The sequence below is a fragment of the Podarcis pityusensis genome, assembly GCF_964106645.2.
Source record: "Podarcis pityusensis genome assembly, chromosome: 7".
Lineage (NCBI taxonomy): Eukaryota > Metazoa > Chordata > Lepidosauria > Squamata > Lacertidae > Podarcis > Podarcis pityusensis.
In genome coordinates, this window is record NC_138031.1 from 86,412,326 (window position 1) to 86,428,009 (window position 15,684).

The 15,684-nt window shown below is 44.1% G+C and overlaps 1 protein-coding gene across 5 annotated transcripts in view; it reads right to left on the minus strand.

Moving 5' to 3' along the window:
• LOC308481889 (protocadherin alpha-C2-like) overlaps positions 1 to 15,684 on the minus strand; it is a 171,739-nt gene that overhangs the window by 61,636 nt on the left and 94,419 nt on the right. The window contains exon 1 of one of the 5 annotated variants that reach the window (XM_081014688.1): positions 11,858 to 14,616. The exons of the other annotated variants lie outside the window; for them this stretch is intronic. Coding sequence (XP_080870814.1) covers positions 11,858 to 14,287 — 2,430 coding nt within the window. The 5' untranslated portion in view covers positions 14,288 to 14,616. Of the gene's footprint in view, positions 1 to 11,857; positions 14,617 to 15,684 lie in introns of those variants that run through there. 5 annotated transcript variants of the gene reach the window in all.

Here is a 15,684-nt window from a genome sequence, read left to right on the forward strand (position 1 = left end):
AGAGAGACTTAGGCCTGATTCATAAGTACCGATAGCAAGGTTGCATTCACCAATAGTTATATTATCATGGTGAAGGATGTTTATCAATAATGGGAACAATCCCATTTTTGCTTCCCCTCCCCCTATCATTTAGAACATTTTTCGTGCCGGCATCTGTGGACCCCAGAGAACTCTGACATGAAAATGTTAGATATAAAGCAATTTATACAGTTGCAGCAGCAACATGGACAATGCAGCTATGACACAATGGTTTGGGCAGCAACGCTGCTGCTACTGGTTCATGTGAATCAGGTTTAAGATGTGACTGTTGCTGGAATTGATGCTGGACAGTAAATAGCCTTTGGCTGTGTATGTTACAGGCTATTAGAAATTCTACTCGAAGGCATCACCATTAAGTGCTTAATTGTACCATCAATCGATTTTTTTGCTTCCTCGTTTAGTGACTGATATTTTTTAACCTGGTTTTCCACTGCCAAAAGAGCACTGCCAGGCATATATAGGTTTTGAGCCCACATGCCAATCATCCTTCCTTCTGCCAAAACAGAACTAAGCTTTTTCAGCTTTTCCCATAGAAAAGCAAATTTCATTTTTCCAGCGATCAAATTTAAGATCTTTCCTTGAGGGAATCTTCCAAAGCTATTTCAACTTGACTTTAATGAATATTATTTTGGGATGGGACATTACTTGCTGAGAAATTCAAATATTGCACTACTATCACAGTCTCAGAAAGCATGGACAGAAAATGAAATCTCTGTAAGTGAAAAGAGAGCTATAGGAGAAGCTGGTGTGGATTAGAATGCAGGCATCATCATAAAAGCACAGAGCAATCCTGGGGGAATTGCTGTGAGCCTCTTCCTGTTGAAATTGCTGTCTTGCCATTTTCTGTCAAACATGTGACTGCACTAGGAAGACTATGAGGGCGACAAGTGCAATCTAGTATTGCTTACCGATTTGTATCAGCCACTTCAAGACTAAGCCCATCAAACCAGACATGCCACACAACACTATGAAATTAGCAATTGTGTTAATGTCTCTTTTTTTGAAGTAAATAGCAGGCATGGGAGGGAAGGTGATCTAGGTCAGGGATCAGAAGGGAAGGCTTTGCCATTGGTTGGATCCCAGTCTGGATCTAGTGCATGCTCCTACTATCTCCCATTATTGGATCCCCCTGTGCCTCTAAATCTAGAAAAACAAAACCATGCTTGCAATTGCCAGCTGAATTAATGGTGCCATTGTTTGGTCTGGCCTTCAACAGAGAATAACTGAATTTAGTGAGACGTAATTCTCAATAGGATTGTATTATAAGATTATATTATATTTATTATTTATAAAAGAATATTTGTATACCTCTCTTCATGAAAAAATATCAAAGCAGCTTACAACAAGCTCACATAAAAACATTTGAAACCATGTAAAAGATTAAAATCAGAGATCAACTATTACGGATAGAAATTTAACTTATCTCAGAATGAGTCCTATTTTGCCTAGGCCTTTAAAAGCTTTTTTGTTTGTTTGTTTGTTCATTTGAATTCCCCCAGCTCTTGTTTTCATATGCCTTTATACTATTGTTTTACTGGGTTTGTGTTGCATTTTTATTTTAATGAGCCTGATGAGCATGGGACGATGCAGTGAACAGCAAAAGTTCAGATCAAGACAAGCAGAAAATAGCCTGTTTCCATGGTTCTGCCCTTGAAATATTAGTCCTTCTCCTGAAAAAAAGCCCCTAAAGCTTTATGTCAAATGCTGAAACCTGGCAATCCTACCACCACCCTAATAGTACACTCTCAATCCACACTCTCCATCCATTTCTATGTCACCTAATGGGTTTTGCTCACCACCTGAGCTGTTCAATAGGATGACCAAGCTTAATGTATCAAAATGAGAAAACAACCCTAGGCTGGTTCGTGGTTCATGCTGGCACAGTGTTTTGCTGTGACATTGCACCCATACAACTGTCCTTACACTTGACCCTGAAGGCCTAAAATAAAATAAAAACTGCTGCCTCAGAAGAGAGATTTGGAGGTGTTCTTAAGTTGAGACATATACAACCCTACACTGAAAATGAGAAACAATAGGAGCTGCAATTTGATAATTGTTACTGAAGCCTAAGAAAAACAGTTTGTAAGGTAAACACAAGGACAGAAAAATACATTTTCACTTACACCAACAAAAGAAAGGAAAGTGCAGCTACAATTCAATCAGTGGGATAAGTACCATAGACTTTAATAAATTATTCAAATGCATCCAAACTTTCAGATGAACAAGCTGAACCACAGTAATCACAGTCGCCAAGGTCATGTATGAAAATTCCTCTGAAACAATATTAAGGTTATATCCAACCTTAGCCATACTCAGAGTAGACCATCTGAAATTAATGGACACAACTCATTTAAGTTAATTAATTCCAATGGGTTTTCTCAGAATAGAATTTAGTTGGGTACTATCCTTAATGTTTTACTACAAAATTCAATTGTTCCTACAGAGAAATAAAACATGCATGTGTTACAAACATAAGAAAGAGCTTGGCTGGACTAAACCAAAGGTCCACTGAGTCCAGAACCACAGCAAGCAACCAGATACCACAAAGCAGGACAAGAAGTAAATAGCCCTTTGCTGGTTTTCTTGTATTCAGAGAGGCATTGCCTCTGAACACAAAGGTCCTAGTAAGCTAATCACCAGCATACAAGTGCTATATTAACTAGGCTGCAATCATACACACATTTTACATGGGAGCAAATCCTTGACTGAATACGGATTCAATCTTAATTCTGAGTAAAATAGGTGATAAGGGAAACCTAGCTACATTAAATGAATTCAGATCTCCAGGGACTGATAAGCTACACCCACGGGTACTAAAGGAGCTTGCGGATATAATACTGGAGCCTCTGTCCATAACCTTTGAGAATTTCTGGACAATAGGTGAGGTCCCTGCAAACTGGAGGCAGGCAAATGTCCTCATCTTCAAAAAGAAAACCCATGTAACTACCAACAGGTCAGCTTGATATCAATACCAGGAAAGGTCCTAGAATAGATAGTGAAACAGTCGGTCTGTGGACACTTAGAAAAAGATGTTGCGATTACTAAGACCCAGCACAGGTTTCTCAAAAATAAGTCATGCCAGATGCCAAACTGGGACAGGCACCTAATGCAGCTGAATACAGATTTGGGATTCAATATAACCTTCACCAATTGGAGATCGGGACCCAAACTAACAGAATGACAGCCTTTCCTCAAATACAAGGAGCAGGGACAGAAGAGCCACACTCTTTATTTTTTGTGCCATCCCCCTTAACTACTTATTTTATAAAGCTTGGGAGCATTATTTGGCTAGAATTGGGGATAAGGTGGGAAGGGGTATGTAGCTTGTGGCTTTCATAAAGGAATTGCCTATCTTTTATCATTATTATCATCATCATCAACATACATTTATATGCTGCCTTCTTTCCTGGCAGGTTCATATGAGGAAACACAGTCTTTCAGCAAGCTTGAACCTAAGCTGTGTAGGGCTTTATAACTTTGAATTGCATCCAGAAACAGACTGGTAGTCAGTGGAGCAGTTCTAAGGAGTGAGTTGTGTGCTTCCTACAACCAGACCCGGACAACAATGTGGTTTCAGCTCTTTGGGCCAGCTGAAGTTTCTGAGTACTTTTCAAAGGCAGTAATCCAAATGGGATGTAAGCAAGTCATGAGTCACTGTGGCCAAATCAGATGTCTCAAGGACACATCAAACATCTTCCATACATTTGGACATTTGGACAACCAACCCGGATCGTGGAACTTCTACTCATCTGCTATTGACATTGTCTATTTTACAGCCTGTTTTTAATCTAGGAGTGTCTGGCATATTGACTGGGTTTGGATACAGGTCAGGAGGTGTGTTTGTACAACCCAAAAAGTTCCACTAGGTTGTTCGGAAACTAAACTCATCTTTTTTCTTACATCAGATGTTTAGTTTTCTCAAGTTTGGGTGATAACCTTCCAAGTGAAACTCAAGAAGAAGCCAATATGCCTGTTCTCTTCCTGAGTTTGCACAGTTTCCTTTTCCTTGCCTCTACCAATGTCATTGGTGTATCAGCTAAAAACGCAGTGATAACACTTCGCTGTCAACTTTCATTATTTCTTTGCTGACAGATATTTAAGCTAGAGAACCAGGAAACAAGATTGGAATGAAGCCCATGCAGAGGTGAGAAATAGCAAGCGCTGCAAGGAAGGACAAGCAAGAGCAGAAACTAGAGGGAGAGGAGGCAAGGAACACATATAGATGCACAATAGGAAAATAAGTAGCTGTTAAAGGTAATCCATCAGGATGACCAAGGCTGATATAATCCTGAAGCAAGGTCTGAACCCAGATGGGAATGAATTTAGATAGACATCCACCCAGGGTGTGAAAAATAAATGGTCTAAAGCAGAAATGTGGAACCTGCAATCATCCAGATATTGTTGGACTTTAACTCCCATCACCCCTGATGGACTATGGTGGATGGACAAGTGGAAGTTGGAAGACCAACAACATCTGAAGAGCCATAGATTTCCAATCCCTGTTGAAGCAGACAGGGTGAGTAGAAGTCTGTTGTTGAGGACAGTTGTGACCGGGGTGGGCGGAGGCAGAGAGGTAAATGGAAAGAAGAGGGCTTGGTCTTTTGAGCTCCTGAGGGGAGAGTTTCAGAAGGGTAGGAAAAGAGGAGAGAGACACTGTCCCCTGCAAGTCTCAAACAGCACTACAATAGTCCTATCCCAGGCCAGCTGGAGCTCTGAAGAGCAGCACTCATGTTATGCCTGGGGGGGGGGGGGAGTAAAAGGCAACATCTCTCTCTCTCTCTCTCTCTCTCTCTCTCTCTGTGTGTGTGTGTGTGTGCTATAATTAAATGTACATATTTAAATATATTATATTGCCACAGTCGCTCTGGGGACCATTTTAATTAACATTTCTTAAAAACTAAAACATTGCTTAGAATTCTGAGGCCATTAATTATAGTGACACATTTATGGATCTTAACAGCCTGCAGTTCCATGAGGAGATGCTGTGAACAAGAAACAAAGAAAATGGGACTCCCCAACCCAAAAAATGATGCTGTAAAAACTTATTCTACTTGTAGGTGGCTGATAACAAGTCCCTTGTTCAAATCTTACCTTAGCCCACTTAGGCAGGCTAAAGAGCTACCAAGGTGGCTGTAGACAATTATTCTCTCACCTTTAGCTTCTCCACTACAGTACAAGGACAGAAATACTGAACTACCTTGTTGTCCTAAGGATCACTGGATAAATTATGTGAAGCACTTCCAGCACTCTAAAAAGCACTCTATAATGCTAAGCATTAGGACTGTGGTTGCTAGGAGATTAAAAGAAATAATCACTCCACAGAATCTTAAAGAATGCCAAAATTTCCTATCATTTCTTGAAATTTGATGCTGCAATAATTCATTGCACTTCCATGGCTGGGCTAAAAAGTAGATTCACTTGTCATCAGAGTAGGTTAATCAATAGCTATTTCCATATATGTTTAAGGGCAGCCATATAATCCTAGGTCACTCACAGCAGCACATGAGTGGTTGGCAGGGAGTACAGTTCCCAAAAAGAAGGAAGGAAGGAACTGAACTGACAAGACTCAACACACCTGAGCTATAGATAGGCTTGCACATTTCATCTTGCAAGAGGAGGGGCCCCTGAATCATAGCTTTAAATTATGGCACCATTTCTATTTCACAGCTTACACTTACATGAGAATAAGCCCCATTGAACTCAAACTTACTTCCAAGTAGGCATAAATAGGACAGTTATTATACTGCAACTTCTGGTAAATTGATCTATTTCTATGCAATGCACTAGCTCAGATTCATTTAAAATCAAAGAAAGGAGAATTGTCATAGAGATGAAGCATCCCATATGCCTTTGTGTTATATTTTTAAGGGGAAGACAAAGCATCCTTCCGAATGTGTGTATTTATTGCTGTGTACAATATAATTGAATGTAAGCATCTCCAACAAATTGCATGTGTTCTTTTTCAATAGAGCAGTAGTTCCCAACTGGTGGTCTATGGACCCCAGAGGGTCCACATAGCCCACCCAAGGGGTCTGTAGCACCATTCACATAACTACTATCATAGAGAGATCAACATTTTCAAAAGTAGGGAGTCCATGGCTTGGCTTTTGAAAAGCAGGGGGTTCACAGTACTTGGCTAATTGGGAACCACAGGGTATCAGTTAGCACTGAAGTGCTTCACCCATCATGCTAAACTGTAGTTTGCAGGATTGTGAATGTGCAGTCTGGGCCACATGTGGCTTTCCTCTGCTCACATGGGTGCTGCATGTAGTGCAAATGAGCCATGGTATGGCTGTTGTTGTCTGCAAACTGAGGTTGCAGTTATCCAGATCAGTGGTATGGCAGAAATAGGTTATTTTGTTTCATTTTGGTATGAACAGAAACCAATATGGGTCTGAGCCACTGAGGGAACAGGATTATGGAGATAGACACAGTCTTGACTCCTTGTGTCTGGAGTCACCAGGAACAAGAGGCAGGTCTAACTTTCACTCAGTGGAGACTCTACTCAGTGGTGTCCCCAAGTACATCTGTTTGCTTTCTCTCAAATAAGCAAATGGCTGCCGTGAACTAAAGTGCTTTAGCACTACATGTATTGCAATGAGAACCAAATCTGCCTCTCTGTCTCTGGATTCCTGTCTCGGGATGACCTGGGTCCCAATGAGAAAGATCCCACAGGTAGGTGCAATGTGTAGGTCATCTCTCTACAACACCCCATACCCCAACATGTATACAAGGTTCTTTAAAACACACAATTTCTTCACTGACATATATTTACTTTCTTTATAAAAATATACCACCCACTCCAGCAACCTACCCAAATCCAGCAGGGTTTTCAGAAATGATTCAGCTGGACCTGTGCCTCTGGGAGAAATGCTCCTTTTGACACAGAGAATCGTGGTTGGAAACATAAGTAGACATGAAAAGGTACCCTACTTCGATGTGGCATGAGCTTTTTCATAAAGGTTTTGTCAGAAACAGAAAATTAATAATATGACCTGCGCACTAATTTGATCTGGGAGCATCTGGATTTATGTATACAGTATTGAAGGAGGTGGATGTGCTTCTACATTTTGGCCTGCCACATATAGATTTTTTTTTTCTTTCCCTTGGGGAATACCCAGTGTTTCAGGAAGTAATATCTTTCACAGAATTGTGAGGATGAAGTCTCTCCCAGGAAGGGGAGGACGAAAGGGAGGAGACAGTCATAAATGACTGGAGAGAGAATAATGGGTGGACAGCGAGAGAGAGAAAGGCAGTAGGACACACTGCCTGAGAGCATGAGAGCATCATGTGTAAGATTGGTGGTGGTGCAAACTCAAGAGAAACAAACAGCATGGAAAAGAAAGAAACAGGTGATTGGTCTGGAGGACACACCAGGGAGGGGAAGGGGAAAGAGATACCAGAGAGAGAGAAATTATCCCACAGTTTGCTACTTGTGGAGTGGAATTCCCTGAGTTAGAATTTACCGGTCAAAACATTTGTAATATTTGACTAGGGTCAAAGAAGCTTCCCCCTGCAAATAAGATTGTTATTTGGCACACCCTGGAAATCTCCCATTCTGCTGAAAGAGAGATGAATTTCTCAGAAAGGTTAGCAAAAGAACCACCAAGTCCAAAGTCATTGGTTGCCTTTGAGCCTGATCCTGGAAAATCTAATTCAAAGGAATAGTGAAGGCTTACATGAGGAAATATTACTGAAAAGTTTAACATATAGAAGAAAGCAGTCTAGAGGTGTCTGACTGTCAAGAAACACACTTCCCTGATCTCCCCCCCCCCCAATATTCTAATTGACATTATTCTGAGTTATACCATTCATCCATCTAGACCAGCACAGTTTATTCTGACTGCAGGAGACTGCTCTTGACTAGAAATGCTAAGAACTCAAACTGGGACTTCACTTCATGGATACAAAAAGCATGTGTTCTGTCCCTGAGCTAATGGACCTGCTCCCCATTCAGAGTTACTTAATTCACATCGGGGGCTGGTCCACTAAGGGGAGTGGGGCACTGCGCCAACAACCTGTCTGCCTCACCTGCCTCCTTTTTACCTACTATCAGTCGAAGGGTGGCTCTGCTTGTCACTGGCATCCCCTTCCGTCCTACCGTTCCCAATGGTCACCAGCCACCACTGTTAATTCATCCACATAAAGGCACCTGGGAAGTTCAGTTTGAGGCATAGTGACAAGAATGATGTCTGGTGGACTGGATTCAACACTTCCTGAAACATGGATTTTTGCATCAAGCACTGAATTGAACATCCTCAAGCTGTACAAGCTTCCATTTTGTTTCCATAAACAAAGATAACTGAAATGTGAGGAACTGTGGCTCATGAAATCTTTGAAGAAAGAGGGAGGGAGAAGGAGAAGTACTATCAGCAGTCAAGGAGGTGAGTGAGGACTTCTGTGCTTTCTGTAACATCATTTCCTCCCCTTGCCTACCAGAAGTAGAATTTTATACAGAATAAACAAATCTGTGGAAATTTGACCAATCTGCATAATATACCCAGGTTCCAGAATTCATCTTTCCTCATAACAGATTTTTAAAAACAGCTCAGAGTCCTTGGGTGTGTGACATGTTTTCCATTTTTCTGCTCTGCACACCACAGGGCACAAATTGAAACAAGATGGCATGACATGTAGTTCAGCTCCATCTCACTTCCTCTACTGAAAGTCTATAGTTCTATTTTTAGAGGCTTGGCCTGGATTTCAGAGACAAAACACTGCAGGATCACACATTCCATTTGTGAAAGCAGCATCTAAGCCCAATAGCCCACCCCGAGTGATACTGTTAAAACATCAACAACAGAAGACACACAAATCCCAAATGAAACAATTGCAGTTATTGTATTATTTTCTTTAATCTACTATATAGATTAAATGAACTGTGGCGTATTCCATCTTTCATAAACCTGTGAGGAAGTGTGATATAGGAAAATAAAAATATATTTCCACCTCAATTCTAATATTTACTCAGACACGTCCCATTCTTCAAAAGGGATTTTTCCAAGTATTATGACAGCAGTCAAAAAATGAATGTGAACATCTCAAAGCATATAGCTAATGCTCTGCTTGTTCACCACAAAGAGACACAATAAAAAGAACAATCTGTATTGGTTGACCAGGATTAACTTTCTCTTTGCTTTATATTTGTATATTTAATTGTATAACCACAACCACTGCTATTGCATTTCCTTCATTTATTTCTCATAATAGTTGTTAAGGAATGAATGCTTGTATCTGAGAGTAGAAGTAAATCAATAATACATATGTGCATGGTTCTACATTGAACCCATTAGAATACTACAACTTATGAACCTCCTGATTTAATTTCTACTATAAAAAAAAGTTTGGCATAAGTTACAGAAAATGCAGAGCTGCTGCCAAAAAAGCAGCCCTGTGTCAAAATCTCCCACACCCCATTCATAATATGATGTTCAATTCAGTTTCTGCCCTGGCATTTCTTGGCCTTGGCCAGCAGAGTCCTTGCTGGGCAGCAGAGGTGAGGCAATGAATGGTCAGTGCCCAGTTCCAGCCAAAATATACTTCCCATCCATTTCAGTGAAGAAATTAAGGCATCCTTAAATCTCTCCTATTCACATCAATGGAAATTAAAAGCACTTGACCTTTTAACCCCTTCTAGAGATGGGGTTGGCTATATGGCTTTCTTTTCATACTAGAGTGACTGTGGCCCACAAAGGTGTATTAAATTTCCACAGCCAAATGGATATACCCAGGAGCTAATAGTTAAGGTATAAATTAATATCTGTAAAGATCGGACTGGATCAGACTGAGATCGATCTAGACCAGCAGTCTTTGGGAGAATCACTGCAACCACCAAGCACAAAGTGGCCTACCAGAAATTGGCAGTTGCTTGGAAGGTTCGTATTAAAAAGGAACTGGTTGTAGTTCAAGTTCATCCTGTCCAAAAAAGAACTAGTTCCACTTCAAGTTCATACTTTTACAAAATGAACTGGGTTAGTCCAAGCTCATAAAAAGTTCATCCTTAGCGTGCATGTGTGCACACACAGAGCACATTCAGAAAGCTACAAGCTCCTCTGCTTGTATAGGGTGCAAAACTAAATTAGGAGCCACACACAAGTAATAAGATGTCTCACAGACAGAAGGCTGACAGGTGAAGTTTTGCCTATAATTGTATTTTCATATTAGAAAATGCTTACCCTGTTTAATTGTTGCCTGTCAAACTACTGTTAAAGGCACAAGGCATCATTTGCTTTGACCCTGTACCTCTTTCTGCATGCTGCTCCTATTGGAAGACAGCAAATCTCTTCAGCAGGGAAGCCTTAGGAAATGCCTCACATTCATTTCTTCCGTATTCCCATTTAGTAACATGGATTGACTAATAATTCTTAGCAATAGCAGTGCCTCTGTATCTCCCTAAAAAGCTTTAGAACACTGCCTCCATGTTTGCTTTCTAACTTTCTTTACAGAGATCCAATATACCATATTTTCCCATGTATAACGCCCCCATGTATAAGACACCCCCTATTTTTTGGGACTCAAAATTAAGAAAATGTACTATGCACTATCCGTGTATAAGATGACCCCTTATTTTAAACTTCAAAAAATTAGGAAAAAATATAGTCTTATACACGGAAAAATACAGTACATACTTCTTTTTTAAAAAAAGAAAGGTAAGAGTCCGGCCCTCCTGTTGGGCTGGGCTTGGGGGAATTAATGTGAAGATGAACTAGAAACCATTCAAAGTTTTGGTTTTAAAATGAATTATTCAAAATGAACTTAATTCTTCTGGCAATTATGGGGACTACTTTCAGGTATAGTTCAGAGATTTTTGAACAACAATGAATGTTGTTCAACGACTGGTCCATTACAAGAACTGGAAACTGGACTGTGCTCCACCGTTGGACCCCAAGGTTCCTTTTGGACAATTTTGTTGTAGAAGATTGTAGTTTGCCATAATCGGAAGTAATTTTACAATAGGTCATGATGCACTTATGAAGCATATTGGCAGCGTCACTAACAAAAATATTCAAAATTCCACCTGCATCGTGCTATTTTCATATTGCGGATCTCTGTATTTCTTTAACCTCTTTGCAAATTTTAAGAAAGCAAATATTCCAACTTTTTTTAAAAAAAGAATGCTAACCATACACAATCATATTGATAACATGGCACAATTTATAATCAATACAAGGAATTCAAGTATTTTGTAAATTTCATCACAGACAGTGAAGATCAAACCTTTGAACCAAATTTTTAACTACCATTTCCCCACAGCTGAGTAACAGCTAACTAGTTGGCCATAAAAAATCTCACTGGAGAACATAAGAAAGCCCTGCTGAATCTCAGCAAGGAGCCGTCTAGTCCAGATTTTAACCACTGGCTAGGCAGGTTAGTGTTGATGGGCCATCCTCCATGTATTTGTCTATCCCTTTCTAATAAAGCCATCTAAGGCAGAAACTTTCACCACATATTGTAGCAATAAAGTCTTTAAATTAATTATGCATTATGCACATTATGCATTATGTGAAGTGGACGGTTGGCTGGGCTTTTTTTTTTTTTTTTTTTTTTGCAATCATGAATCTACTGTCCATTAGTGTCCATGGTAGAAAAAATGATGAGAGGCAGGTACACTCTATTTGCTGTTAGTTCTTTTATTCTGTCCTTAGTTTCTAAGAGGTTAGGCGCAAATTCAGTGTTGCATCTATAAATGTATTGACTTCCTTTAAAACAAAATGGACGAAGTGGATACACCTTTGGGTTATTTTTGCCACCCCAAACACAGATACACATGCCCAAGAAAGACACATAACTTTTTATATTAAAAGAAAACCCTGCTTACCACCAGAATGGCATTAAAGTGGTCACTCTTCACCTTCTGCACTTGAATGCAAGATGCTGGCACTTGTAATAATCCTGCCCCCTTGGAAAGGTTTCCGGCATCTCCATTGGGCATCAAGTTGTTATTGCTAGGCCCAACACCAAGAGATGCCCTATACAAATAGGTGTGCGTAAGCTTCCCCATGCCTGCAACCTCGACCATCTCTGGTGTAAAATGAGAACTTGGGAGCATGCGCACATTGTAGCGATACTTTTCATACTCATCTGTGGGGCAGCAGCAGCAGCAGCTGCATGAGGGACTAGTCCTACAGTGAAAAAGCCGAATGGCAAGAAGGAAGATTAGAAAGCCAAGGAAGACAAAGGAAAGGCAAGCTAGACCAATGATCAAGTAAAAGTTCAAGCTGGACAGCTGCTGCCCACGTGCTTCCAAGCTGTCATCAAAGTCCGGGAGCGCTTGTGGGAGAGAGTCAGCCAGCAGGATGCCCAAGGTCACAGAGGAGGAGAGGGGAGGCTCCCCACTGTCCTTTACCAAGACCACAACTTTGTGCTTGATGGGGTCACTAGACCTCATGGAGCGACTAGTCCTGACCTCTCCAGCATTGGGTGAAACTCGAAACAAACTGCTGTCGGAAGACTGCAAGAGGTGATAAGAAAGCCAGGCGTTCTGCCCACTGTCTGGGTCGTGGGCCACTACCTTGGCCACCAGGTAGTCAGCATCTGCCAAGCGGGGAACAATTTCTACCGCCACTGAGCCATTCCTCACCCCTGGGTACAAGATGATTGGGGCATTGTCATTCTGGTCAAGGATGGTAATGCTGACTATGAAGGCGGAAGCCAGGGCTGGAGAGCCATTGTCCTTGGCCTCCACTTGAAAATGGAAGCTCTGGAGTTGCTCAAAGTCAAAAATACCCTTTGCATAGACAATTCCACTGTCTGCATCAATGGCCAAATAGCTGGTCAAGGAGCTGCCTTGGATGTCAATGTCCCTGAGTAGGTAGGAGACCCGACCATTCTCCCCCAGGTCTGGATCAGAGGCCGACACATGAAAAAGGGACACCCCAGGCTTGTTGTTCTCCATTATGGAAACTTCACGCATCTGGTTGAGGAACTTAGGGGGATTGTCGTTCACATCCGCAATGTGCACCCGCAGAGTCTTCTGAGTGGCAATGGGAGGGGAGCCCAGATCAGAGGCAGTGACAGTGATGTTGTATTCGCTGACCCGTTCCCGATCTAGAAGGCCGCTGGTGACCACACTGTAGTAACTATCAAAAGAGGACTTGAGTTGGAAGGGGATGTTGGTGGGGATCTGGCAAATGACTTTCCCATTCTCTCCAGGATCTTCATCGGTGATGCTCAGGAGCGCTATCACTGTGCCCAGAGAGGAATCCTCTGGGATGGGGCTAGAAAGAGAAGTAACAGTGATCTCCGGAGCATTGTTCTTCACATCAATTATTTCCACCAGCAGCTTGGCTACAGTGGACATACCAAAGACCCCTTTATCTCTTGCTTCAATGAACATCTCCAGGAGGGGCTTCCGGGCGCCTAAACTCCCACTTACTCTTATCTCCCCGGTCTGGGGGTTGATGTGGAACATCTTCTGGAGCTCAGCAGGGGTGCTGTTGCTGAAGGCATACCGGACCTCCCCGTTCTGACCTTCATCTAAGTCGGTGGCGTGCACTTGAGTGACCAGGGTCCCATTGGGGGAGTTTTCAGAGACGCTGGCCCTGTAGACGGAATGCTCGAAGGCGGGGGCGTTGTCATTGGTGTCAAGGACGGTGACCACGACCTGGGCGTCTCCGGACCTCTGGGGCGTCCCTCCATCTTTGGCTGTGACCACAAGCCTGTGCGTGGCTTGCTGCTCGCGGTCCAAGGGCTTCTCCAGCACCAGTTCCGGATACCTGCTGCCGTCCCCGCGCGTTTGCATTTCCAGTCGGAAAAGCTCGTTGGGGCTGAGCGTGTAGCTCTGCACGCCGTTGATGCCTTCGTCGGGGTCCTGGGCGTTGGGCAGGGTAAAGCGAGCTCCCGGCGCCAGGAACTCGGCCACGTTCAAATGGTACTCGTCTAGCGGGAAGATGGGGGCATTGTCGTTCACGTCCAGTATTTTAAACTGCATTTTATAAAGCTCCAAGGGGTTTTCTAGCACCAGTTCGTAATTCAGAGAGCAGGTAGGTTTCAGCGCGCAGATCTGCTCCCGGTCGATGGGCTCCTTGACAGACAAAGCTCCGGTGCTTGCATCGAGGCTAAAATATTGCTTGCTGGAGCTGGTGATCATGCGGAATTTCCGGGAGGGAAGCGTCGCGGCCACGATACCCAGATCCTGCGCTAGGTTCCCGACAGGCGTGCCGGGCTCCGTTTCTTCGGGGATGGAGTACTCTACTTGTCCATTGACGGTGTAGAAAATAAGGCAGCACACCATTAAATAGACCCGCATTCTTCTATCCCTGGCTTCCCCCTCAGCTCCCTGCAGACCGAGCCAACAGTACCATAATCCCACGTTCTCAGCAAATTTGCTGCGGCAGCAGCAGCCGAGCGCACCGGAGCAGCAGCAGCAGCAGCAGCAGCCAGAAACCCGCTGGCTAGGACGCGCGGGGAGAGCAGGCGCGGCTCTTCTTCTTCTTCTTCCAGGCGCCGGCCGAAGTCATGGCTCGCCCGCCCGCCCGCCCGCTTCCCTTGTGCTGAGCCAGCGAGAGCGAGCCCTGCGCGAAGGCAGCCGCTGCCTTTGGCTCGGGATGAGCTCATGGAGGGGGGCGAGGGGGAGAAGCGCTCCTATTGCAGGCGCGGGGGCGCCTCGCTGGAGCACAGCGCCGCCTAGGGGCCCGCGCGCACGCCGCAGCCTCCCCAGCCCTGCCCCGACTACTGTATCAGTAGGTCAGCGCGGAAACGTCGCAGATGATGCTGCGGGGAAGCAGCCGCCGGAGGGGAGGGGGGCCGCGCTCCCCGCCCCGCGACCTGGGCGAAGGAGGGGGAGAAAAGCTTCCGCTCTCGCCCCGCGCGCCGCGGCTCCGCCCGCGGTGGAAAACGCCCAGCCTCGCTGCCGAGAGAGGCGGCGCCTACCTGGAAAGCGGGGCGCGATCGGCACGGTTCGAAGCAGGGAGGGAGGCGGGAGCCGCATCTCTCCAGAAACGTGACGAGAAACATGGGGGGGGGGAGCCGTTCGCCTCGTGTGCCTTTGCTTCTTCCCTTTCCTCCACGCCCAGTGATGCGCGCACACAAACACACCAACACGTCTCTTTGGGGCTTTGCCACCAGGGGCTTGCCGGGTGATCTGTACCCAGTCAATGTCCTGAGTGACCTCCATAAGGCTGACTTCCGTTGGTGCCAGAATAGCACCCAAGGCCACGCTAGCTCCCCACCTACTCTTCAGACGTCTCAATAGCACCGAATGGACCTTGGGGTTCCGGGAGCTTTTAAGGATGGGAGTGTTTGTAAAGACTGAGCTAGCTCCGAATCTGGGGCGCTGGTGGTGGGACGACGACTGAGAATCCTAGACCCATTTTCCTGGCCCCACGAATAACAATGGAGCTTACTTGTTGAGGCTTTAGAAGAGAATGGCTCTCTAGCCCTTAAGCACCGGCAGCTTGAGAGTCTCTTGTTGCTGTGAGCGCCTTCTAAGTCCGGGGCACCTCTGTGGGGTAGGCTGCAATCCCGTACAAAAGCACACTCACTTGGGAGTAAGCCCCACTGAAGTCTATGGGGCCTACTTCTGCGTGGACGTAAATAGGGTTACACTATAAATTCCTTTGACGGGATAATGAATTTATATGCGGGGAATAGGTTACTGGAGGCAGGGCAGAAGCAGAGGAAAGCTGGAAGAAGCAGAAGTCTTGG